The sequence below is a fragment of the Leptosomus discolor genome, chromosome 1 (assembly GCF_034619465.1).
Source record: "Leptosomus discolor isolate bLepDis1 chromosome 1, bLepDis1.hap2, whole genome shotgun sequence".
In the NCBI taxonomy this organism is placed as follows: domain Eukaryota; kingdom Metazoa; phylum Chordata; class Aves; order Leptosomiformes; family Leptosomidae; genus Leptosomus; species Leptosomus discolor.
Window position 1 is genome coordinate 22,771,648 of NC_141391.1, and position 27,015 is coordinate 22,798,662.

The 27,015-nt window shown below is 45.9% G+C and overlaps 2 protein-coding genes across 4 annotated transcripts; one reads left to right on the forward strand and one right to left on the reverse strand.

The window, feature by feature from the left end:
* Positions 1 to 15,365: 15,365 nt before the first annotated feature.
* On the forward strand, positions 15,366 to 20,600 carry GTF3A (general transcription factor IIIA). The gene is made up of 9 exons (XM_086475924.1): positions 15,366 to 15,548; positions 15,911 to 16,011; positions 16,543 to 16,639; positions 16,824 to 16,912; positions 17,823 to 17,896; positions 19,152 to 19,235; positions 19,661 to 19,890; positions 19,987 to 20,046; positions 20,297 to 20,600. Exons 1-9 carry the CDS (start codon positions 15,366 to 15,368, stop codon positions 20,456 to 20,458), a joined length of 1,080 nt encoding a protein of 359 aa, XP_086332050.1. The 3' UTR covers positions 20,459 to 20,600.
* On the reverse strand, positions 20,496 to 26,827 carry MTIF3 (mitochondrial translational initiation factor 3). Of its 3 annotated transcripts, none has more exons than XM_086476259.1 (4): positions 26,781 to 26,827; positions 23,487 to 23,950; positions 22,067 to 22,179; positions 20,496 to 20,790 (listed from the first exon to the last, which is right to left on the reverse strand). In XM_086476259.1, exons 2-4 carry the CDS (start codon positions 23,947 to 23,949, stop codon positions 20,584 to 20,586), a joined length of 783 nt encoding a protein of 260 aa, XP_086332385.1. In that variant the 5' UTR covers position 23,950; positions 26,781 to 26,827; the 3' UTR covers positions 20,496 to 20,583. The 3 variants fall into 3 exon arrangements, with proteins under 3 accessions (XP_086332385.1, XP_086332374.1, XP_086332381.1); XM_086476248.1 differs by having other exon boundaries at positions 22,067 to 22,212; XM_086476255.1 differs by lacking the exon at positions 26,781 to 26,827 and adding an exon at positions 26,269 to 26,286 and having other exon boundaries at positions 22,067 to 22,212.
* Between the last annotated feature and the right edge of the window lie 188 nt (positions 26,828 to 27,015).

The window sequence follows — 27,015 nt, forward strand, 5'->3', positions numbered from 1 at the left end:
TTGGGAGCAGATGGATAATTTCCAAACATCCAGACTGAGTCAAGCTTGTTATACTAAAGAGCTGAACTGCCATTAGTTGGGCAGTGCCATCAGGGTGGCTGTAGCTGCCAGGCTGTCTTCCTGCAGTGTGTGATTCTGCACGGCAACATCGCAAAAAGGGTTGTGACCAGGTTCCCTCCGCAGACAAGTGATTTCTAATGATTTTGTATCAATGGATGCATCTTTGTCTAACCATCGGGGATACCAGCATCACTCCTGCATTCTCACGTCATGAGTGGCCGCTCATTACCCTATCATCTCCTGTTCACAACAAAAATACAGTATTCCCAGATGGGGAAGTTTTCATTCTCTGGTAAATAATTCATAATGAAACTACAAGCTGCTGCTTGTCTCGTACACTCATACAACAAATGGTACTTTCTTTGCTTGCGAATGAGCAAGGTAAAAACCCCATGGGATAGACAGCATGTCTGCAAAAGCCAAACCTCTCTTTCTAGAAAAATCTGGGCTAAAATGACTGGGGAACAGCCAAATTAAGTAAAAACTGTAATAAAAAATATGTTATGACTCTCAGAAATCCTTTCTCGGGGAAAGCTGAGCTCAGCCACAGCAATCTCCTCTCTCAGGAGAGCTCAGGTGTGCTCTGTTCAGATTTCTTCTGACATGGACAGTGGGCATCCATGCTGGCCTGGGATTTACCTAACCATTCCGAGTAGCAAGGGCAAGAGCAGAGGTTTGCAGCCCATCTGCCACGTCAAGCTGAAGTGAGACACCAGTGAAGCCAGGAAGAAGGGGAAGGCCCATTGCAGCGAGCATCAGACCCCGTCCTTCCAGCGACACAGCGCTGCTGCTAATGTAGGCTTTGTTAATGTTCAACCGTCCTGGGAGAAAATAAGCTCTGATGTGTGTTTCTGGTTTCCAGGGTTCTTGCATTATTCCCAGAACTGTAGGGTCTTACCTCATCCTCCAAAATGCTGCGTTTTCATTACCAATCACTCTCACCACATGCCTTGCAGGCCAGAACCTGCCTTTAGGTCCTGTATCAATCTCACTGACTTTTTAGGAACAAATCCCTTTCTTTGAGAATGTATTTCTGTATTTCCTTCCTTTTGGTGTGAGCAGGAGTGCTACATTATAAAGTACCTGCTGGTAAGGAAAACCCCTGGCTACCAGCCCAGGAAACTCAACATTAGTGACATCAGTGCCAGCAGCTTTTCATGCATTCGCAGATTGTGACTTTTGCCATGGCCCCAAGGAGAGGACCACACAAGGCAGTGCTGGGCAGAGATAACAAAGCTGTTCCTGAGCACATTCGCTCAAGTACTGGAAGCCGTAAGACCATGGTGTTTCACTGTGTTCGTCCATAGTCCCAGCCCCGCACTGATGGACCCCTTCTCACCACCCACTCAAAGTCACTGGTGCCCTGCCTAGGCAGTGGGGATGTGCCTCGACAACGCCAGCTGTAAGAGCAAGCTGCCGGTTTTTGCCTAGCCCAGGTTATCCTTGTTTTAATTCATGTAGGTTTTCGAATCCCAGCTCTCTGCTGCTGCAGTCATTTGCTTTGCCACATCTGAGGCCACAATGCTGCCCTGCGCATTGAGGGGGCACAGCCCTGCCATAAAGGGGACTGCTGTGAGCAGTGAGGAAATGAAGCCAGGAATGCTGTGAGTTCTTGGCCATAAAAAACATGCTGCAGGCTGTGTCTTGCTGGGCAATGTTAGTTCCCAAAGTTGTTTTCCCTAGCTGTTGTCATAAAACCTCAGTGAAACCACTTGCAAGCTTCAGAACTTGTGTGGGGGAGGGGGTATATATCGAGAGTCCATTGTTAGAGCCTATAGAGCCTCTTCTGCTTAAACTGGTTTGTACTGGTACGGCTTTGCCGGGATCAGTGGGAATCAGTGGGACAGTCAGTAAGTCAAATCCCAGGAATCAATTAGTCATAATTTTCTCCTTGAAAACAGATGACTCAACTAAGAGAATTTTGAATAAAGGAGTTTGTTCTGGGCTTGGAAACCTTGCTTATTCGTCCCTCTAACTAGGGACCGGGCATCTATTTCACAGGACTGTTTCAAGTGCGAGGTAGAACTGCAAGCTGCTGACCAGCCAAGGTACCAAAATACAGGAAAGGAACAAACGAACACAGGTGACAGGCAGTTTTATGAGGGCAATTGCAAGCAGTCACAACATGGCTCTGTGCACACGGACAGCAGCACGGTGCTTTCAGAGTATGGCAAATATGTAAATGTGCCTCTAAATGAATGCTTAATGATTGAACTGACCCCCCTGCATATCATTAGCTAATTGATGCAATCTCTCCTTCTGACTGCAAACCATCCCCAAGCCAATCGCAGCTCCTCAGGCTAACATCCCTGTCTAGATGCCATCCCTACCTGCTGCTCCTCGGCAGTGGCTCATGGGGTGTTTGACACTTTAGGTTGGAGCTGCGGAGAGCGCTGCTCCGTTCTGATGGGCACTTAAGTGGCACAGAGATGTGTGGTTTTGGATGGCACAAGCAAAGGCAGTATGCAGGACTGAGGGGCAACATGGCCAAAAGGACAGATGCAAGAGAGAAAGGATGTGGTCCAGATGCACTAATTACAATTAAAAGCTATAAAGAGAGTTAGTTCTCTTAAGGAGGAAAGTGGACTTCTCCTGAGGGCCTGAGCTGTATGACAGCCCTAGAGCCCCCCAAAATCTGTCACAGCAGGGAAAAGCCGTGTCCCACTGAGGCAGGCAGGGTTTATTTAAGAGCGATTTTGCACAACGCCCATCAGAGGGGTGGCAGCTGCTCCCTGCGGGGCAGAACAACAGCTTGCGAGGTGGGTGGGGAAGATGGAGCAGAGAGGAGAGAACTAGAGAGCCCAATGAGTAAATCTGTTTGATGACTTACCATCTAAGTCAGTTGTAGTCATGGACTTATTAATAGACATGAGGTATAATTGTGAAAAACAGTTGGTTTTGTTGGCTTGATGCAGACTTGCAGAAGGGCTTCATTTTTTCTCTTTACTGTGCTGGAGATGGAAACTTTTCAAATAAAACAGAAAGCTGTTTTGCTTGGAGACCTTTGCCAAAAGCACAGCACATATTTGTCCAGCTTCCAGCACTTGGAGGGTCTGGTGGAACAGGTCTTCACAGAGAGCCTTCTGTTTAAATACGTTCAGAATTAGGCCTTTAAATTACAGTTTGACCCCGGCTATGTGTCACAGCCAGCACTGTGAGCCAGCTACAGGCTTTGGGCCCAGCTCTAAAGTGATTAAAGCAACTTGAGTGAACTAACTTGTCACTCCCAGGTTCATACTTGATTAACTGTGACCAGAGTAACACCTTCAGATGAGCACGTAAGGGAGAAGCATGCACCGTTAAGGCATTTGTGCTGTATTTATAAAAGCCCAGTGAAAGACTAGAAACTCTACTGTCCTAAGTGCTGGATGAGCATATAGCACAGCTTCTTGCTCCAGATTTTAGTATGCAGATTTATGAACAGGCACAAAATGTGTGTGAATTTTTCACCCACAAATGGCCAAAGGGAGCTGAGAGGATCTGGGAAGAGGAACGCACAGCTAAATGAACAAAGCTAAGCAGAGATCGCCCATAATCAGGTAATAGTGGCAGGGAATCACTCTTTCATCAGAAGGGAATTCTTTTTTTAAATTATAAGCCTACACAAAAGCATTTTTGGTCCTTTGATGGCTCCATTGTCCTTGTTGTCCTTCCACACCCTTCACTCTGGTAGCTCATTACACCCACCCATTTCACCTTGGCTTAATTAGGGATGTGCAAAACAATCAGGATGCTAGTGCTGAGTTCCTGGCTGGGGCTGTAGGTATGAACAAATCACTAAGTAGAAAATGTCCAAAGAACTATGTCATCTGATAGAAAGAAAACCTTTCTGTGGGAACAAAGAAGGGAAAAATTTGACCTTTATTTTCAAAAGAAAAGCAGAAGTCAGAGGCTAATCCAAACTTGTAGGTTGACCTCAAACAAATTGTTTTGCTTTGGGGTGTTTTGTGGTGCAGACAGAGTGTTGGGTTTGTTTCCATTCTGAGTCAAACCAAACTTTGCAGCTGGAACTTCTCCACAAACCTGGAGTTCAAGTCCTTCCCTCTCTCAGCACAGCTTGGTACGGTTCAATCTGTCTCCGCCTGCTCCAAGCTAGGGTGATGCTGGCAGTGATCAGCCCACTCGCTGCAGAGCTGACGTGGTGGTCCCAGCCCCACAACTTCAGACAGCCCCATGCCACACTCCCACAGATATTTCCACCCTTGTGCTATGAAAGCACAGCTCTAATGGGCTGTTGTGCAGCCCACACCCATTCCGCGTGATTTGAAGTGGTTTCTGCTTCTGGCACAAGGTGACAATCCTGCCTTTTGGCCATGGGGAAACCTCCCGGGGAAAGGAGAAGACCTAGGCTGGAGGGCTCTGTGGTTGGGACACAACCACTTTGCCCTGGAGGTCCATCACTGAGCTGTGTGGATACAGCCTAAAGCACCCAAATAGTCTGTGTCTCAGCTTTGCTTGCAGCACAGATAGGGACAGAGATGGCTTTGGTCTCTCTCTGCCCTGGGGCAAACGGTCTCACCTGTGGGCCTGCAGCAGGAGAATCCCTTCCTTCCCAGAAGTGCTAGAAGACCTAGATGCTGCTTGGGAAGGCTAACATAAAAGCTATGGCAGCTACCTTATCTCCCACTTTATAAACTACGAAGTGTATGGAAATTACCTGAGGAACAAAACCTGCTAAATAACCTCATTATCCTTTTCTTTGGGGAGTTTACTGTAAAACGGCAGGCTTTGGATTTTAATTTGCTGGGAAATGCAGTACTGTCATTAGTTAGACTGATAATGAGTTGAGTTGTGTGAATTCTTCAGAGGAGAGGAGGAATGTGCTAGACAAAGAGAGAAAGAAAAAGAAGACGAAAAAGTAATGCTTTCTTTGCCAAGAAATTAATTTTTTTCAATATGTTAGTGATATAAAATTATGGAAAAGTTTTGTTCTGGTCAGAGGGAATGCCATGCACAAACATTTCTTTACTTAAAAAGGATTCAATTTCTAGAATCCTTTATTTTTTTATACATAAAAATCATGCATATTTAGAAACAAAGTGTTTTGATTCTTTTCTTTTCTAAGAAGCATCTCCCCTGTCCTGATTTTTTCCTTATTTGGCTAAATATGGAATGGGGAAACCATCTCCCAACAAACACAACAGCACTATCTGCCTGCTGTGCAGCAGGGGCCAAGCTCTGCCTGCACCTGGCCCTCCACGCTGCCTGCAAGGCACCACGGGCTCTTCCCAAACCCAAACCTTGTCAATGACCCAAGCAGCCTTTTTTCCTTGGCGCTGCCGTCCTTGCACCCAAAAGCTTTGCTGAGGACCCTGCAAAGCTCCGGCAGTGTGAACCTCATGAGGCTCAGCCATGAGCACCCCTGCGTGAGGGGCTGCCCATGCCTTGCTGGCCCACCTGTCCTGGTGGCAAACACAGGTTTTTGGGGGCTTGTGAAGGTCTTTCACGGCATGAAATGAAGAATGCATTTCTCTTGTCACTAGATGGCTCTATCTGCTTTCATTAAACGCGTACAGTTTTCCCTTTAGGGCCCCAAATGAGCAGCAGCCCTACAGCTATGTGCTTGTAGGGTCACCAGCCATAGCCGGGAAGGTAAATCTCTGGGAGGTGGAAAAATCCACCTCGGTTTTGATGATGGTTTTCATTATGTTCTTGCTAACTTCCCTAAGTGAACACTGTTGTGAGAAACATCATGGTTTGAGATTTGTATGAAACAGTCCCCTTGGGGAGAAGGTCTGGGTCTCAGACTCCTCCAGCAGCCATTGCACTCCAGCCTCTGTGCAGATTTGAATGAAAAAGGAAGGAATTTGGGTGGCTGCTGGGCATTTAAGTCAGGTGCAGTCTGGTGGAGAGCCAGGAGCTTCCTTTGATTTGTCCTGTATTAGGTGGGAGGCTGGCTCCCAGCACAGCCCTGGGATGACTCAAATTGGTGGGAAGATGCGTTCCAGGATCACTGTGCACCATCAGCCACCTCTGGGATCACCTGGCCCCTGCCCAAAGGGACGCTGCACCCCTGCCAGCAGCCACCATCCTGTCTCATGCTTGCTCTGTGGGACCTGCTTTTGTGCTGCATCTTCCTGGGGGCCGCAGCTTCAAGGGACCAATTTACCTTCTGAAGATGCTCTTTTTCAGAGATGGGGAGCTCACTGCCACAGCAGGGGGAAGGTGTGGGGCGATGGGAGCATGGGGGACAGGGGGTTTGCAGGGAAGCCATCCCATTGTTTGGCCCATAATGGCAGGGGGGACACTCTCCTGGGATTTTGGCTTGTGTGAGGTGGAGCAGTCAGGCAGCCCTGCCTGCTGGAGCAGAGTCCATGGCTCTTAAAGGAAGGGATGCTGCTACACAAACAGGAGTAGGGGGAGCGCATGGAAGGTGGATAAGAGAGCAAACCCTGGCTGTGCAGTGGGCAGAGGGCATGCACTGAAGCTCTGTGGATGTCTGCAGCTTCAAACCCTTACACTGAAAGCCATATTTTCAGGTTTAGGATGTCTCTGAGTAACTAAAAAAGCTACTGCAGGTCTGACCCTGGACAAGAAAGCATATCAGATTGTTGCTTTCCCCTGGAGAAAAACTGTATGTTGAAAAAAATACAGTATATTCAGGGGCTCCACTGGCTGTATTGCCTTAAAGCTGAGTATTTTATCAGTTGCCAGATCCCTCAAGTGTATTTGAGAGATGTTTGAAGCAAAATTCCTGCCTGGAAAAAAGCTACTATCTGAGGATATAATCCAAAGCCATGAAAGACTGGGAGCATGTCTCTACTGATTTCAAAGGGATTTGAATCAGGCCCTAGGGAACTAGTCCAGTGTCTCTTTCTTGCATCAGCAGCCTCTGTGCTTCAAGGAGACAACCCTTGTAATAACAACTACTTGCAGAAGTATTTGTAAGACCACGGCTTTAGCTGCACGAACGATACAAGACACTAGTAATCACGATGGGAAAGGAAGCAAATTTGCTTATTTAGATAATTAACAGGCATTTGAGACAAGTGTTGCTGTCTAATGCATTACTGACAGACTAATAATTCTGTCTGATGAAGCAGCAATTATTACAATAATGTTATGGTCCACTAAAACAACTATCCCTGCGAGCCACCGCTGCCAGGAGAGGATGAGTGAAATTGCATTTCTCCTTCTTCCAGGTGAACAGACTACGTGCCAGAGAAGCACCCCGCGGGGCTCAGCTGGGAGAGGAAGGACTCGTACAGCTACTGTGTGGCAGCTTCTGTTGTAACCCGCCTTCGGAGGATGCCTTGTTTTTATGGCCCCAGATAGCTGCAGGCATAATTTTGCACCTGCAGTTTTGGTCAGATAGATAACTGTCATCCTTATTGACCCATGTAAGGCGATGCCTTGAGAGGCCAGTGCTGCGAGCACAAATAGTTGTGACTGATTAGAAAACGCACCATTTGCAGGGCAGCCACAATGCTGGGTGTTACGTCCTTTCCAAAAACTGGCTGTGCCGTGCGCCAGGGAGGACTGATAACCCCATCAATGTCCTTCGGGCGGGCAGCTCCTTCCCGGAGTTCTGACAGGGCACTGAGGAGTAACTTTGCTCACTTCAGGGGGCTACGATGGTGAAATGGACAATCAGGGCCATTTTGTTTTAACCTGGTCTTGTCTGATCCTGTCTAACAGCCCGTGAATGCTCGAGTAGGTAAATCCTTCAGAGCGAATGCAGCGAGGCAGGGGCAGGAACAGGGGGAGGACGTGTTTTCCAGGAGAGGGGTCTTCCATCACCCCACAGCCCTTGGAGGGGCTGCGCCCAAGCCCTCCTTTTTCCTCCCATCCTGTCTGGAGAAAGCTCATGGGGAGCCAGCTTACATGGGTGCTCACACAGTCAGGTTTCCCTTCTTGTCACGCAAGCCATAGGAGATAGGTAGAGATACAAGACTCAGGCAGCGACATTAACTAAGTGGCCTCAAACTGCATAAGGAACAGCTGGGACCTGGCTCTAATTTGGTTTGTATGACACGCAGAAAATTTTATTCAACATAGGCAAGTCAGGATAGCTGATAGGAGGGTTGAGGGGGAGCAGAGAGCTCTGGGCACTGTCGGGGAACAGTGTGGTGTAACTTTGCCGTCACTTACAGCCCATGCTTCCCGCGGTCAGGAGAGAAAATCAGGTAACGCAGATTTCCTCTATTTCTTTTCTTGGAGGATCAGTCTATTGAGAGATTCATTAAAATCCGTTATGCCAGAGATAAAAAAAAAATCACCTGACAAGAAAATGCTCTTATGGAAAACAAGTCTTTGATAGCTTTACATGCTTCTTGAACACAGTGAAAGCCAGTCAGTAAAGGTCCTTGTGGCCTAAAAGCAGAAACATCTGTCGGAGGCGGCTTGCTAGGCTGAATATAGCAGCAGGAAAGCCCAACTGATTAACTCCATCCTCTTCCTAACATGTTTTTGTCGTTCCCAGAAATCCCTAGAAAGGGCTCCTGAGGACACTGGCACCATTACAAGCCAGCTATAATTCTGTAAACAGAGAGATCAAGGAAACATTATCCTAACTGCAGTTTACCTCTGGCATCCAGTTTGCATAATTCACATGAGCTTCATCTGCTCTCCTGTAAGTGTGGGACAAGCTTGTAATTTAGGGAAAGAGGAAGAGCCCATGCTCCGATGAAGGAGAGAATAAAGCAGTTGTTGTGAAGAGGAAAAGAGGTCTGGGGGGCTGGGGTTCATATAACCTTGCAAGTAGTCTGGAGCTGGGGAAAATGGCAGGGAAGATTAGAGCAGTAATACAGTAGACAGTGTGGCTGGGCTGATCCTCCGTGATGCAAACAACCACCATGGCCCTTCTCCCCCCGCAGCTGTCTCATCCCCATTTGTCCTAACGAGGAAAGCAGCCAGCTTTCTGGGGCTTTCTCTTGATTGCTTTTCACATTTTGGTCTTCTTTCATTTCTGTTTATAGTAATCCCACAGGATGCAAATGCTTAAGAGGAACAACCTTTTCTATCCCTTCCTCTGCATCGACTTTTGTCAAGATGCAACACGACAAGGTGGCAGATAATCTCATCTAGGCTCCCTTTTCTGCAAAAGGTTGGACCAGATGATCTTTCAAGGTCCCTTACAACCTGAGCTATTCTGTGCCTTACGACTCGAGTCTGGAATCAAGTAACAACTTTGCCGCTCGCATGCAGAACAGTGTGAGGGAGACTGCCTTCTTGCTGGGAATAAGGGGTGACCACTTGGCAAACAAATGCAACATGTCATTTTAAGGATTGTGTCAGGGAAACACGCATTTCCCATCATGTACCATGCTTTTTTCCCCCCTCAGTGGCATCTTTCTGCAGTACATGAATGCATAATTCAGTTAGAACAATTTAAAATTTACTATTTGGAAAGGTACTTAGCAATTTGGACGCCTTGTAATGTATTTTAATTGAACAATAATTTTTTTATTTGTAAAACTGAACATAACTTCAAGTTAGAGTTCAGGTTAACATAATATTTTAAAAATTTCTTCAGTCTTCCCAAAGCTGTTTACCCAAAGAAATGTTATTTTCACTGCTGCATTTTGGACAGACAAAAGTAGCTAATTCCACAATTTTTAAGAAATTTCAGGGACTAGAATTTAATTTGGGATGTAGATGATCTCCTGATGCCAGGTTCCTGAAGAGTAAGCTTTACTGCTTTACTTCCCACTTACCATACAGTATTCCTCCTTCTAATTAACCATATGCTGCCTTTCGTCAAGTCTGAAACCTTCAAGAACGATTACATTTCCTGTAAGTTACCTTTTCAACTAATGCATCGGCACAAAATCGAGAAGATTCAAAATCAGGTTGCTCTTGTGTTCAGACGTTGTCAGTGGGGTGAAAGATGCAAGAGTTCCTTCATTGGAAGTATCTCTGTAATCTCCCCCTTTGTCAGCCTTGAAGGACACAGCAGTTCCAAGAAGGCATTCACACTAAATGCCTTCCAGGAGTGGAAGGATAATATTTTGACATTCTTTCAACTGAAAGCTACAGAAATAATCAACCTGTGGGGAGGTGCCTCCACATACCGACATATTCAGTATTGCCAAAATGGAGTATCATCTGCAGTCCTGAAACCTTGTAGCTGATGAGGAAATATGAATGGCAACTTCTTTCACAGCTTTTACAGCCAAATAATGAATTATCTGCAACGCCTTTTCCTGCAGCGTGCTGTACATGGGCTGAGCAAACACCTAGGAGAAATACTTATTCTGATTTCCCATGAACTTCTAGACAGCCTGACGTCTCGAATTGCTGTTAAGAATCACTCACTGCGAATACCGATACACTGTCAAAGTTGAAACATTTGACTACAGTACATTATTTTTACCTTTTCAAATATCGCTACTGCAGCTTCCTTATGATCTTGGAAATAACCAAACAGACAATGGTCTATTTCCTTTTTAACTGTGTAAAAATTAACAACTGCAAAAAAAAAAATTTGTTGTTTTTGAGCTTTGAAGTATCTGTTGTCCAGAGGGAAAAAAAGCCCTTTTCAGCTAAATGTTTGCTTTCTCTGTGAAAGAGGATCTAATATATTGCTGGCATACACAAAGCTCTCTTCCTAGAAATACAAATTGTCTTACCTGTAGTTGGAAAACTACCCTATTGCTCTCACAATCAGGTGATCCACAGGAGTGATTATGGACCATACTACCATAGGTTTCCAGCACATCTGCCCCAGCGATATTTTCACATTTCTACTAATAAAAAGCTCAACATTTCACCTTTATAAGAAACGCTAGAACTACTTCTTTGCTTTATCCCACTTCCATCCTACCTTTTGTGTGACAGTTCACCATGCATAACCAAGGAACTTCTCCACAAACTGCAGCAAGTTTCCTGACAACTATTGCCAACTGTATTAAGCTACTCAACACCATTCCTCCACTTACTCGGGAAAGGTGAAAGTTGGTTGTTTTTTTTTTTAAAACACGTCTGGACTTGTTGCTAAATTGTTTACAGCTACTCTGTAAGTAAATTTAAAATATATTAATCTGCATTTTAGTATGCATTGGAATAATTTCTATGTAACACAAACATGCGATCTTTGAATTCAATGGTGCTGCATAAAAAGAAATCACTGTTTCTGGAGACAAAGTGAATACAACTTTGCCTACAGCAGAATAACGGGCTGGGAAAATGAAACTGCCTTTAGTAGAGAAAGATATGTAGCCCATTCACTCAGGAGGTCTTCGGAGGGAAATGAGTATCCACGGCACTATGTGCAGTCTTTCCCAGATTGATATTTAATTCTGGGTAGATCCTGCCAGCTTATAGGAGCAGTTTTAATCAGAATCTGAGGGATTTACTACTCTGTAGGGTTGGGTTGGTTTTTTTTTTTTGGGGGGGGGGGGGGGCAGGGAGTTGTGTGTTGCTGTGTTTTTCTTGAGGGAATGAACTACCTCCGTTTTCTGGGGTTTTTTCACACCCTTTCAGCTTACAGATTATTAAAATTTATCAGTAGAAGTGTGGACCTTGTGTTGGAAATGTACATCTTCACCCTTATTTTCCTCCATTGCATATGGTTACCTCTCAGAAGGTTTACCTTCCACCTCCCACAGTGGAAAATGATAAGATCAAATCTGAAAGGAAACCCACTGCTCTTTCCAGCTCTACTAGAGGACTCTTTGAAATCCTCCCTCTGTAGTCACCTCAGAAGACACCAACAGCACAACACAATGAGAATCCCTCAGGCCTGGAGTCCTCCTCTATTTATATATTTGCAAAATTGGATTAAAATTCCCAGAGGATTCTGCTGAAATCTCTAACTGGCACTGCACAGAGCAAAACCCTATGTGATGAATATTTGCTCTCTGTGTAGCCAGTAGCAACATTTTCCACAGTTTTCTCCCTTGCTTGCTATTTCCTCACCTGTGTTAGAGAGGCCTGACTCAATACCATGTTTTCACAGGCAAAGTCTCAAAAAGCAAGATTTGTAACTTCTTTTTTAAATTTCAAGTTTGTCTTTTATTGCAATTCTGAGACAAAAAAAAAGTAGCAAGCTTTTCTTCTAAGTGTTTTGGCTAGTGTTTGTTAAAGGCTGAGATTTTTTCACACTGACTTCCCTTCGAAAAATAAGATGATTTCTTGCCATTGTTTTGTAAGGGTCTGACTGATTGATTCAGCCCTCCCCTTAATCCTGCTACATATGAGCGAGATAAGAGACATCCCTCAGGGCTAAAAGGATCTGCTTCTGGCCCAGCATAAAGTCCTCGCTCTGGCCAGCAGCTTCCCTCCCCGCTGTGTGCTGTGCACAGCCGTTAGGTACCTGTGGTGTAGGATTCCCCCTGCCCCTGGGCCACTCGGTACTTGGTGCGATCCCCCCACCCTGGGCCACGTACCAACCTAGGGCAAGTCAGCCATTGCAAAAGGCAGTGCATCCGAGTCTAAAGGCACCCCCTTAACGTACCTGCCTCCAGCTTCCCCTGTTGTTCAAAGAACAACGGTGACAACAGCCTAGTGCATCTGTAACTGGGTTGTGGCGCAAAGGGGGTGATACCAGAACTCCAAAAACTAGTGAGTTCTGGGCCTGTGCAATTGGTGGAATGTTAACCAGAATGTTAAATCATCCAAGCTGGGCTGAAATGGAAAAGTACCTGATGAAAGTCAACCATCTCGGACCCTATAAACAGGGACTCTAAGGGAGAACTTTTGAGCTCTCCTGGATCGCAGCAGCCTGTGACCAGCACCTCCCCTGAGTTGGGACGCCTCTCAGGCACCGCCTTCTCGAGGTTCAAAGACCTTATGCCAACAAAGCTGACAACTGGCCAGGGGTGAGACATCAGCCTTCTCAAGATTCAATTAATGCCCACTGAGAAATGCCGATGCATTGTGAATATTTACTCCAAACTCAAGAATAAGGAAATTCTAACCATAGGCTAGCCTCTTCCATCCACCTCTCTACCTATCTATGTGTTTATACATGAGTGTGGGTGTGTTTATATTTCACTGGATATCCAAATATTTCTGTCTATGTGTGTTTGTATTATACATACATACATATTTAAATTTAAGATACACTGCAGTGAGTTAGTGTGAATCTTGTCATTCTTGAATCTGTAATTAAGTTACTGTTCTAATTATAACATATTCTACTAAATCAACTTGCTAATCTTTAAATTGGTTAATGATTAAGTGCTACCAAAATTCAACCTTTTGATCTATTTCACACCATCATTAAATTTCAAATTGCTGCCAAATCATAACTGTGTAAAAGTATTTCAGCCATGACAGTACCCCATCCTTTGGCACTCCTCCCATCTCACTTCACGTGTCCCCTCCTCTCCCATCCAACCCTCACGTGCTTGATTCCTGCTCCTTATCCCCCCCACTTTCCTCCCCCATTTCACTAGCCTGCTGCAAGCACCGCCATCTGCTCAGGCTTTCCCAGCTCTCAGGACACATACGGAGAAGAAGGAATGGCAGTTTTTCTCCCCGGGATGATTCCTTTGCCACAGTCCTGTTCCGGCTTTCTCCCCCTGTTCCTCACACTCTGTGGGGAGAAATGCAGCAGATGGGGAATGTCTCCTAAAATAAAGCTCAGGTGACAACTCAAAAGCAGAGGGGATGATGTGAACACCTCAGCACAGCAAGTCAGGTACCACGGAGGTGCTGTGCTAGGCGTCAGAGCCCCTCAGCTCAGTGCAGTCCCATGTCCTCTTCCCCTAGCTGAGACCTCTGGCAGCTTGGGGACACAGACCACCTCTGCCATAGGATCCCAGACAGCAGAGACACTGCAAATGCCTGAATTGCAGGTCAGATGGTAGGGAAGTGTGTGGCAGAGGCTGGTGTCTGGGTCTAATCAGCATCGTGCAGACCCATCCTCTCCCCTGGGAAGGCACGGACTCAAACCAAAACCGCCTGGAAAGACCTTGCCCCAGGACATGACCTGGTACCTGCAAAATCCATGCAGTGCTTCCTGGGGAGGCAGCAGAGCTGGTATGTCCCTGTAATGGGTTCAAGTGGCCAGGTTTTGGTAGCAGGGGGGTTACAGGGGTGGCTTCTGTGAGAAGTTTCCCCTACATCCGATGGAGGCAATGCCAGCTGGCTCCAAGATGGACTCGCTGCTGGCCAAGGCTGAGCAAATCAGCGATGGTGGTAGCACTTCTGTGATAACGTATTTAAGAAAGGGGAAAAAGTTATTGTGCAGCAGCAATTGCAGCCGGAGAGAGGAGTGAGAATATGAGAGAAACAACTCTTCAGACACCAAGGTCAGTGAAGAAGGAGGGGGAGGAGGTGCTCCAGGTGCCAGAGCAGAGATTCCCCTGCAGCCCGTGGTGAAGACCATGGTGAGGCAGGCTGTCCCCTTGCAGCCCATGGGTGGTGGAGCAGATACCCGCCTGCAGTCCATGGAGGACCCAATGCCAGAGCAGGCGGATGCCCAAAGGAGGCTGTGACCCCATGGGAAGCCCGTGCTGGAGCAGGTTTGCTGGCAGGACTCATGACCTCATGGGGCATCCACACTGGAGCAGTCGGTTCCTGAAGGACTGCACTCTACGGAAGGGCCCCACGCTGGAGCAGTTTGTGAAGAACTGCAGCCCATGGGAAGGACCCACGTTGGAGAAGTTATGGGGACTGTTTGCCATGGAAGGGACATCACGCCCTCCCCCTGAGGAGGAAGGAGTGGTAGAAACAACGTATGATGAAGTGACTGCAACCCCCATTGCCTGTCCCCCTGTGCCACTGAGGGGTTGAGGATACAGAGAAAATCAGGAGTAAAGTTATGCCCACGAAGAAGGGAGGGGTGGGGGGGAAGGTGTTTTAAGATTTAATTTTTATTTCTCATTATCCTACTCTGATTTGATTGGTAATAGATTAAATTAATTTGCCCAAGCCGAGTCTGTTTTGACCATGACAGCAACTGGTGAGTGATCTCCCTGTCCCTATCTTGACCCACGAGGCTGCCGTTACATTTCCTCTCCCAGTCCAGCTGAGGAGGGGAGTGATGGAGCGGCTTTGGCGGGCACCTGGCGTCCAGCCAGGGTCAACCCTCCACAGTCCCTAAAACCCCAGGAGGGCTGCTCTGTGGAAGGGGACCCAGAATCAGGTTATTTTTGATGTCTGCGTAACCGGATCCCCTCCGGTGTGTGAGACGGCTCCACGCCAGGCAGCAGCCGGGCGTCCGTGCCTGGAGCAGGGACCGCGGACCCGGGCTGCTTTCGGGATGAAGCGCCCGGGTGAGGGGGACGCGGCCCCTCGCCCCTCTCACAGCCCCCCGGGCGACGGCGGGCCAGACGGCCAGACCGCGCATGCGCCCTCTCGGCGTCCCGCCCCGCCCCTGAGGCGCCGGGACGGGAGAGGGGAGGGGACGTTCCTGCATGGCCGGGGAGCGGGCGGCGGGGAGCGCGCGGGAGGGCGGCGGGGCCGCCAGCGCGTCCTCGGCCGGTGGCGGCGGGAGCGCGCTCCCCGCCCGCCCGTTCATCTGCTCCTTCCCCGACTGCGACGCCACTTACAACAAGGCCTGGAAGCTGGACGCGCACCTCTGCCGGCACACGGGCGAGGTGAGCCGGGGCCGGCCGGTACTGGGCCGCCGGCAGCGCGGTGGTGGCCTGAGGGAGCAGCGGCGCGGAGTTCCCGCTGGGGCCTCCCCGTCGGCGGGGGAGGGAGGTTTTGTGTGAGGGGGGTGAGGGTGGCGGCCGGCGGGGCTCAGGGCCGGGGCTGGCCCGGGCTCCTGCTGGCGTTGGGCCTCCCCGGGGGAGGTCGGGCGGCCTGCTTGGGGTACCCGAAGTACCGGGGGGGGGGGGTGCGGGGGCGGGGGGCTGCGTGGGTGGTGGCTGAAACGCCGCCGCCGGGGCGGGCTGCTGGGACCAAGCGGGCCCCCGCGGTGTGTCCAGTGTGCCTGCACAGCCCCTCTCTCTTCCAGAGGCCGTATGTGTGCGCGTACGAAGGCTGCGGTAAAGGCTTCACGAGGGATTTCCACCTCACTCGGCACCACCTTACGCACACTGGGGAGAAGCCGTTCGAGTAAGGCCGAGCTTCTTCAAGTGGGTTACGCTGGTCCTCGGTGGAAGCGAAGGGGCCTTAAGCCTGGTGTGAGGGTGGCACATAGGAGCATGCCCGCCTGGCTGTGGTATCACTGCTAGAGCAGAGTGCACACGGGGTGAGACGTGGGGAATCTCCTTAGCCGAAAACCTCCTGCCTGGCAGCGACCCACAATAGATGCTTAAAGGAACGGGCAGATCTCTCCCTAGAATACAGAATTAAAAGACGGAAGCACAGTTACCTGCTATGATTAAGTCCTTGACAGCTTGATGTCATGGACTAGGAGCTAGGAGTTCCTCTGTGTTTTATTAAAAATCTCTTCCGATACGTTTTCCTGTGGCTTTTGCTTGTAACTTAGCCTTTGGCTTTTCATGTCCTTAAAGCAGATTTTTATATTTGGGTTGTGAGTTTCAGTTATTCTTCATGTATTCTTCTTGTCCAATGATTTCTGTATCTGCCTAACAAACAAATGACTGTTTGGGAGTGATAATAAAACCCACAGTTCATCTGCAGGTGTGCAGCTGATGGATGCAATGAGAAATTTGGAACAAAATCGAACTTAAAGAAGCACATTGAGCGCAAGCATCAAAATCAGCAGAAGCAATATGTGGTGAGTAATTACCTTCAGTACTGTAAAGTGGAGGCTAAACAAGCTCCTTTTTGTGTATCTTTTGAAATACTTCAACTCATTACTATGTGGTACTTGTTTGAGCTCAAATACTGTGAATTTCAGCAAATACGTGGACTGGACCATCATTACTTGGCCTCTAATGATAAATTAATTTCCTAAATAGTGCGACTTTGAAGGCTGTAACAAGTCTTTCAGGAAACATCAGCAACTTAAAGTTCATCAGTGTCACCACACCAATGAACCTCCTTTCAAGTAGGTGGATAATCTTAATAATGAACTTTAACTCATTTAACCACTGTAGATGAAAACAGGTGCCTTTTTTCAACCTTTTCAATGATGTAATATTTAACAAAAAAAATTAATTTGTCATTGCAGTAAGGGCTGCAAGTACATTTCTTTGCTGAGTAGTCTGTTTTGAGCAACAGTCTTGGTGCTCTATAACTTCAGCATTCAAGATATTTTCTTAGGGTTTATTACAGGTTTACAGGAAAGATAAACAAAAAATCCCCCAGTTTTTAGTTCACACAGTTCAAACATGAGAGCTTGCACAGTAATGAAAAATGCAGCTACCTCTGTTTTCCAGGAAAAACTGGGGCTAACATTAAAGTGGGTAGTAGCTTAAAAAAAGTGAGCGGCTTGGACACCAATCTGAGAAACCGCATTGCAACTCCATTATTTACAGGACATATCAGTGTAGATCTGATGAAAGCAAAGTTTAATCTTTAATCTTATTTCCTACAGGTGGAACACACTTAACAGGAGTGTTCTACTTAAGTGCACTAGTCTGGCTGGGTGACGGACACAAAAATATTGTCAGTGCTCTACTGCTGCTCTGACTGCAAGATCTGTACAAGCCACTTAAACCCTCAACTATCTATCTCTTCTTTATGTTTGAAGAGCCTGCTGTGTAGGGATGATTCTTTAGTTAAAGCTTAACTTGCTGTATACGTGAAAATCATATTATAGTTTTAACTCTCAAGGGCATCAGAGTCCCCTATTAGAAACATATTATGGAATTTACTTTTACAAGGGGGGGGACAGAACAGATCTCTAGGTAAGGGGAAACTTGGATTATTTTCTCCACTTTAATTATTCTTGACATAAAGAACAAAAATTACGCGGATGCAGTGAAAGAAATTAAACCAGTGTGTTTTATACCTAGATGTAATAATGAAGGATGTGGAAAGCACTTTGCTACTCCAAGTCGACTGAAGCGGCATGAGAAGACACATGAAGGTAATAGATTTTCTTCTTGCTTCAATGATGTTTTAGCAAAGGAAAAAGGACTTCTTCCAGTACGGAGAGTATGCAGGGATGTATGACAGACACAAAAGTATTCTGGGCCTAGTGATCCGGACAGACAAAACAAGAACACCCCTTTTGAGTAGTCCAGTGGGGTCCAATTGCAGGGCATTGCGGTGTTCAGTTACAACGTACTTGTGGCCAGCGGAACAGAGCTCAGGGTTCCTTCAGTCATTTGTTCTCCTGACATGCTTCCTTGTCAATAATCCATCTTCTGGAGATGGGCTAATGGTTAAGGCACTAGCCTGGACCTCCAGAGGTTAGGGTCAGTCACTAGTTCTGCCACAAATTTCCCAGGGAGACTTGGCAAAACCACGTAGCCTTGCATTTTTAAAGTTATTAATGTACCTTTGTGAAAGGTATTGAAGCAGAATCGTCAGGAGGTGGTTGTGTATGTTTGACCTAACCCTGCTACACTACTGTCCATTCTTTCAGTACTGTTGACAGCAAACCCACTTTCCAGAGCTAGGGAAAAAAAAAAAACAAACCCAAGGGACTAGGAAGAGTGTTCAAAAAGGTGATTTGTACTGTGTTCCTTTCTTAAGACTGGGACTTATTCATTGTTGTTTGACCTTTCCAGTCCTGGGATTCAAGTAGTGTTGACTTTCTGTGGTTCATTTAAAAACCTCCTGTCTGCTTGGTAGAACAGTAGAGTCCCTTTAGGCTCTGGAATATTACTTTATGGTCAAAATCTTGGGGTTTTTTAATATGTAATACGCATATTTACATAGGAGTAATATGTATTATTATTTTCATCTATTTGAGTGAAAGTGCACAGCTGGTGAGGAAGTAGCTTTACTGAAGCAAGGAGAGAGAGTTTCATAAAATGATTTAGGTTGGAAAGGGCCTCTCAAGGTCACCTGGTCCAACTCGCTGCTCAAGGTGGGTCAGTTAGACCAGGTTGCTGCAGACTGCATCAGGTCAAGTTCTGAATGTTTCCAGGGGTAGGGATTCCACAGCCTCTCTAGACAACTGGTGTCAGTGATACAAGGTTTCTTGCTTAAACCTGTTGGGATTTTCTCTTGTTGTAATTTGTGTTCATTGCCTCTTGTCCCATCATGGTGCAGTATAGGGGGAGAGAAGAAATACTGGCCTTTAATTTTCAAGCACTACAAGTGGAGTTCCCCCTTGTAAAATTGGATTGTTTGCCAGAAACTTTGTGATTGTAAACATCTGTCCTGTCCAACAGGCTATGCGTGCAAGAAAGAAAACTGCTTGTATATTGGAAAAACTTGGACAGAGCTTCTGAAACATAATAAAGAAAGTCATACAGGTAAACTTGAAATGTGTTAATAAACTGAATGTAACTTTTTATACAAATACTTCTTATACAATAACTTTTTATACAAACTGCTAATTTGAAGAGGAGTGCTTGCTGAACTCATTTCATCACCTTGTCATTGTGTCCAGACAAACTTGTTTCCTAACACTTTGTTGGCAGAATGTTTCTCTGGCTAGACCTTTAACTGATGAAAATGCTGCTCCGTATACCAACTTTGCTTTGTTGTCCAATTAATGAGAAATTGTATAACGTAGGATCTTGGATCTGGAAAATTCGTACTGCATACTCTCTTCTAGTCTCAGAGTTCCTTGCATTTCATGTGGATTTAGCATTGTTCTAGAGGACTACTGGAGTTTGATTCTGAGTTCCTGTAAGAAGCTGTTCATTTATACTCTGCCTGTCTCTCTTCCACTCAGAGCCAATAGTTTGCAGCGAGTGTAACAAAACTTTTAAACGGAAAGATTACCTCAAGCAGCATCAAAAAACACATGCTGTGGAGAGGGAAGTCTGCCGATGCCCAAGAGAAGGATGTGGGAGAACTTACACAACTGTATTTAACCTTCAAAGCCATATCCTTTCTTTTCATGAGGAGAAAAAACCATTCTCTTGTGATTATCCAGGCTGTGGAAGAGTGTTTGCAATGAAGGTATGTATTTTTTACACTGTACTAATCTCAATCACATAGTCTGAAATGATAAACCTAATTTTTTGTCTTTCCCTTCCCTGCTTTTTGTAACCTTAGCAGAGCCTAGTGAGGCACACAGTTGTACATGATCCTGAAAAGCGAAAGCTGAACTTGAAAGTAAGTTAAACTCTTGAAAACATCCTCTCAACCAGTCACTTCAGAGGAGGGTAAACGTTACATGTTTTAGAATGTGACTAAGCAGGAAAACAGCCCCGCTATTTACTTAATTTGGGAGATTCTTAATTTCTAAATCTCCTTTCAATAATGCAATGGTGGCCTATTCATTGATTTCTTCTGTCCCCGTCACATTAGTAGTCTTTGCTCCATAGATATGTTAAGTTGCTAATTCTGCATTTATTTCTGCCAGGCAAAGCGTTCTCGTCCTAAGAGGAGCTTAGCCTCTCGTCTGAGCGGCTACATTCCTCCTAAAACGCAGCCAAGAAAGGATGCGGTTGTGACAGAAAGCAAGAGAACGGATAAGCCCATGGAAAATGAAATACCAGCTGTTGAAATTCTGACTCTGCAGTAAAGGTTAACGGAGACAACTTTCTTCATGGAATGAGCAGTGCAAAGGTCAACAATGACTTTATTAAAGTTTATAGTTGTGGGGTTTTTTAAATAAGAAATTAATATTGTTTACATCTCTTCATAAAGTCACTGATGCAACTCCTTTGACTTCAGCTCTTCATTTTCGTCTTCCTTCACTGCACTGTTTTTTTCCCTCTTCTGATATGCTTTCAACTCTTTGTCAGACATGTGTCTCAAAATACAGGTACTCACTCCTTCTCTCGTAACTCTTGGCTTGGAAAGATAAGTGGCCTTCTTGGATACAGTCTCCAAAATCTCATCAAAAAGCGTTAACTAAAAAGAAGAAAAATAAGATTAAATGCACAAAGACGGGTAGAAAAATATTTCAGGCTGTCCTGTAATGACATGATCTCCTGCTTGTGGTTTAGCTATCAGCTGAAACGAGCTAGCTGCTAGCCCTGGTCTGAGCAGTTCAGCTTGTCCTTTCCTAACCAGGTGTTCTTTACTCCTAAGCAGGTTTAGGAAAGTCATCACAGGGATTAAGCCATTTCCTAACACTTAGGCTGAATTCCTGACTCACCCTGTTTTGCTGTTTAAAGGAGTCTGTGAAAGTGGACTGCATCTGCCTCCTCCCCACCCTCCTCTTCCACTAGATTCAGGCACATTATTATGGAGCTTTCCTCTTAAGGGGCAGGATTGTTCTACGGTGGTGGGATTGTACCGAGTGATACAGCGCATTCATATAACAAGCTGAACTCTTAAGCTCATAATTAAGGTTTTAAGTTTAAGGACAATCTAAATTGGTGTCATGAAGTGTTCTGCTCCGTCCCATATCCAGTTCTTCCTCTTGCCCCCTTTTCCCTGTCAATTCAGCTTCCTCTGAAAAGTTTTTTTCCTTTTGGAGGAAGTGATACCACCATTTTTTCCAACAATTTAGTAGAGAATAATCAAGGAAACCTAATTCACCACACACATGAAAAGGAAAAAAAAATCTTACATGGAATCTTTATAAAAAATTCATTTGTGCAAATGACAATGAAGACAAGTCTCAAGGCCCTGCAGTTATACTAGTAAGTTGCCACCAGCTCCCTAACATCTCTATAGATGTTTACTTTGCCAGTCTTGGCACACCATTCCAGTAGTTTTTCACGCAGCAGTGGACAACTAACCTTAGCCAGAGTTGCACAAATGCATCTTCAGAAGAACAGTTTGGTTACTGAAATACAGCAGAATTTTTTAAAACCTTACTGTTAAACTTTTCAGTGAATGAACTGGCTTAAGGCACAGACAGGAAAATTTCACCAGCCCAGTTAATAAGGTGGTGCTGCAAAGGAGCAGGAACTGCTTAGACTCTGCTGTGGAAGCCAGTGTTATAACGGCATTCGTAAGGAAGCACAGTATGGGTATTGTCTCTATGGGACTGCTTTTCTAGAACTGCAGTGTTTGCAGCTTCAGGTGGGGCAACGACTGCTTTCATGGGACCTAGGCCTTCACTTACTTTAGCAGTACATGATATATTAAAAACCACGGCAGTACTGAATAGGGGAAGTTAATACAAGTACAACTATTTAATGAAAATGATCGGTGTCACTGTCAGGAGTCCACTTACCATGTCCGTATTGCTATCTTTTGCTTGCCGGATAGTAATTTTAACATGGTATTTCTTTTCAATCCACTGTGCTATCTGTTTAGTCTTGGTCTCTAAGTCGTTCTTGGCAATAGCTGAAGAAAAGGATAACTCCTTCTGAACCACCCCTGTTTAAAACAGAACTAAAACTGTGTTGGCTTAACATCTGAAAAACCTGCATCAGTTGCTCTCTTCCAACAGCTTATGGTGCTTTTTCTGCATAACTCCCTTCCCCCATGCTGTGTTCTCACACACAGAGCATCCCCATCTCACTGGCCCAGCATGCTCCGAGACTCTCACCTATAGAAGGTGGCTGCTTGATATCTCGCACTCACTGCCATAATTGGGAGACTGAGTGCATGGTTCAAGCACACGGGGAAGTCTCTTCAGGGTCATAAGGCTTAAAGTATTTTTATTTCAATTACAGTTTTGTTCATACCACCCACAACACAGGTCTAACAAAGGTAAACAGGTAAGCACTGGATCTGCAATTAAGGACTTAGTGTGCAGATTCCTACATTCTGCACATAGTACAGCTGAATGTGAAAGCTTTGAAGTTCAATAGCTATTCATCTCAAGTTCATTTTCTTGAATGGTAAAGTGCAATATGCAACTGGAAGTATGTTGCCCTGTAATATATTTGAACCATTTGTGGTCTCTTCCTCCTTAAAGATTCTCTAAAGTAGTTACCATTTGAATAATTGTTTTATAGTTTCTTGAACAGAAAAACTCACTACCACAATGGTGCTGTCCTCTAGAATCAGAATTCTACCCAAAGCACAGATACCTTTGTTAGCCTGAGGATGAGAAAAGAGGATACAAGGTCTGATGCCTTTTCTAAAACCTCTTTGCCAAACTCAGTTTGTTAAACTGCTAGAGCAGGCTGACTTACAAAAAAACACTGAAAAGTGTTCAGTATTGAAAAAGCTGTTCTCTTACTCTGCACAAGAAAGGGCTTCAGGCTTTGTCTTCCTAGCAGCAAGCTAGGAAGAGACCGTTTCATGACTACTGGTGACAAAATTACGTGATTATATTGGTGTTTTGGTGCTCAGTTTGTAAAAACCGCCTGTCACTTCATGCCTTAGTAAAAGACCAGAAATTCAGGGAGTCTTATGGAACCAGAGTCTAGCTATATTCACTTACATAAAAATAGATTTAAAAAAAAAAGCACTAGCAGATGCCAAAATAGTAAATCCTGAGAAGGCAAGAGAAGGCTCCCCTGTGGAAGACTAGACTAATCCAAAATTTTATTTTCACCGCTGCAAATCCTTAATAGCATGGACTGCAGTGACATTGCTTTGGATTTACACAAATGCAAGTAAGAGGATTTCATCTGCTGAAACCACCTTTAATGCAGCGTTTTTCAAAGCGCTCAGTGTCATCGTGTGAACAATGTACATACCTGGGTTTGGATTTGCTTTTTTCTTCTCTGCACGTTTAAGCTGTTCTTCATGAATCTGCTGCCCTGTCATTAGTCTGTACACAGGAGGTTCTGCATTCTCTTGAAGGAGAACTAGTTTCAGGCCATGTTGATCCATAAGCTTGAGTGCCTCTGCTCGGTGCATATTTCCTAAGCTCTCGCCATCCTGGTTGATTACGTGCAAAATTCGATAGGGAATTCTTCGCCCAACACTTCCAAACGCTGCTTTCCTTTCAGTTTCTGTGTGAGATTTTTCAGCTCTACAAAATGGTTGAGTAAGTCCAAATAGAGTTGTCTTTCTAGGGTCAGGTACCACAACCCAGAGTGGAGAAAAAACCTTCTTTTGTGGTGGTTGTGTCAGAAGAGTACCAAAGAATCTTTTTGCGTATCTATTCTCATTTCTGGTTGTTTGACATAAATGTTTCATCATGCAAAAGGCAGTCATTCTGAGGAAGCAAGGAAGAAGAAAAAAACAAGTTACCCCCATCAGTCAGATTCTTCTAGTTATATTAGAAAGACTCGACTTTGGTTCAGTAAACCCTAGTCCTTAAAACTACTCTTTCCAAAACATGCATGGTGTTACTACACAGAATGGGCAATCAGCAGTAATTTTACAGTAACTCGGGCTTTAACTCTGAGAGAAGATCTGACAAAGGAACAAATTTATGAATAGCTGATGTGTTTTAAAATTTCAGCCTGAACTCCTTTAAAGAATCCAGTATTTCTAGTTCATTTCTCCTCACCAGTGTATCTACTCTTGCACAGCCTTTTTGGGTATAGATTAGCCAATGGTTAAGAGGGAGAATTTGCTGTCAAATAAGAAGGCATGTCACTCTCTTAATATTTTCAGTCCAGATTTTTTTCATGAAGTATCTAACACTAGGACTTTCTTCTTGGTTCTGATACTCCTCTTTGGAAAGCGTTCTGTTTCCACGTGAATTCAGAACCACCCTAACCACACAGCAAATGAAGTGGCGATTGGTGCAATGTCTGTCAGCAGCCATCCCCTCATCCACAGTCAGACTCTTCTATGTTGGGTAAGGTTTTGGAATTTCAAAGCCTTGGCCATACAGAGTAAGACTGCCGTGCAAAATCTTCACCTTGGCATTAAAACATGATGAAGTAACCATTGCTATACTTGAAAATATGATTTATCCCAGGGTTGAACAGTCTTCCATAGCTAGCATGCAACTTGCTTCTCATAGCATGGATGCCAAATTCTGTATTTTCCTCGGTTTTTCACAAACATTAAAGTTAGGGTGGCACGTTCCTATTAATAGTGAGCTGTTTTTTTCCAGTTATCAAAAACATTTCTTACCTACAGAATGCACCTAAGTACCACTTCACCAAAACCATCTAATAAAAACACCAATAATGATATTTTTCTTCTTCCTGAATGATGAAAAAAGCTTGTGGGGGGAAAAGAGAGACATGGGTAAGACTTGCAGGCAATACATGGACTGGAAAATAAGCCACAGATTCATATGCCCAAGATCCTTACTTGCAAATTAAAATTTAAATAAATTATTACAGGCATCTATCCTAGCATGGTACTTGTGAAGCTATAAACTTTCAAAACAAGCATCCAAATACACCAGTGCTTGAAATTTGAAGTCTCGTGAAACTGATCTTTGAGACATTTCTTCCATTATATTTTTTCTCCATTCTTCCCTGGTTCATGGAATCTTCCTGGCAGTTTTGGTGCACTTGACCATTATTTGTATTTTGTTCAAAACTTCAGAATCGGCCATTTTTCAAAAGCTGCAAAAACTTCGGAACTAAAAAGCAAACTGTGGAGTCTTGTCTACAGCTTTGGTATTCCATGTTTAAAAGGCAGCAAGTACAGGGGAAGCCAAAGACGATACACGAAACCAAAACCGGCTCATACCAGAGGAGCTGGCAAGAGTGTGACTTTTGCCTAGGAAGGCACATGACTCCACTCTATAAATATGTACCTGCATACCTGTATCTATGTATGACGTGTAAACATGTATTCACGTGCGTACATACACACAGAGAAGGTGCAAACCATCATCAAGGACAAGGCGCAATTTATAATTCTAAGCACTGTTGTCCCAGGAACAAGTAAAATGACCTGCCCATGAATAAACTTAGCCTGAAAATGGGGACGGTTTGGAGCCTGGGACAGACTTCAGATTTTCACAGCAGGGACAAAGCTGATCAAACCGCTTGAAGATGGTACCGGCTCAGTTCATCAGCAGGGCAGCCTGAGTCGGCTGTGTGCTGTAGCGGCACCCTGAACTCAGCTAGCCACAGAAGAGAAATACCAGGATATTCACAGCAGAGTCCAAAATCTGCCGTCCCTTCCTGCCCTGGGCTCTGCCACCGCTGAGTCCACACCAGAGCCACGGCCCGTGGGAATCACAGCTTTTTCACAGCAACAGCCCTACAACTAAACACCCACCACCAGCACACAAGTACCTTGTGTATCATCTGTGTAGCCACACAAAAGCCGAGAAGTCCTTATTTTTAAAACGCTGCGGATCGTGCACTGCAGACTTACAGACTGTAAGCTGGGTATCACTTTGGTGCGTTATACAATACCGTAATGAAATTTATCTTGCATTCAGTGAGCCCTGGCTTGCCTTTGTCAGTTACTGACTTCTAAAACTAAGTAATAGTATCACAGCAATGGAATAAGTTTATTTTTAAGAAATGTTAAGTCTTCCTCTGCTAAATACAAGGTTTTGCCTTTATTCTCCTTCATGCTGTTGCTATTTATATCTAGTAAATCCTGCCTTACCTGTCTGAGAAAGACAACCACCCTGTTTACAGCATAATTAGTCTTCATACGAGATGGCACTTAAGTGTGTTCTGCTTTGTGCGCTTCCATCGCTTACACAGACCCTGCGTTAGGGAGGCCCGCTGACCTCGTGGGCAGCGTTAAGGAGCGGGCAGGCCACACGCATCCTGGGCACACGGGAAAAGCCGCCCTTTTGCCGCTCCAGCGCTCACGGCTACGCGCAGCTGTCACGGGAGACGTTCCGCGCCTCGCAGGGGCGGCTGCCCCGCGCTCCCCTCTGCCGGCTCGCCCGTTAGAGCCGCACGCCGCACCGCCGCCGCCTTCATCGGACGCGCGGGTGCGCTGGGCCCTGCGCGGGTGCGTGACCGCGGCCGTGCCCGGCTGGGTTCGCGTCCCGGCCGCGCACGTCGGGGAGGCCATGGGGCGGGGCGGGCGGGCCCTGGGGCGGCGGACCCGCTGACCGGAGCCCCCTCGGACCCCCACGGCCGCCCCCCGTGCCGGGCGGCTCTTACCTGCCGGCCGGGCCGGGCCGAACCGGGCCGCCGGCCCCAGCCCACTGCAGCAGCGGAGGGACCGGCCTAGGCTGCCGGGAGGGCGGAGACTGACCCGGCTCTGCCTCTGCCTCTCCCGCTTCCTCTTCCTCTGCCCCGCCCCGTGGGGGTGTGTCCGTGTGCCCACGGCTGTGCGCCTGCTCGTGCCGCCGTGCGCGCCCCGCCATGTCGGCGTGAGGCGGGCGCGCCCCCGTGC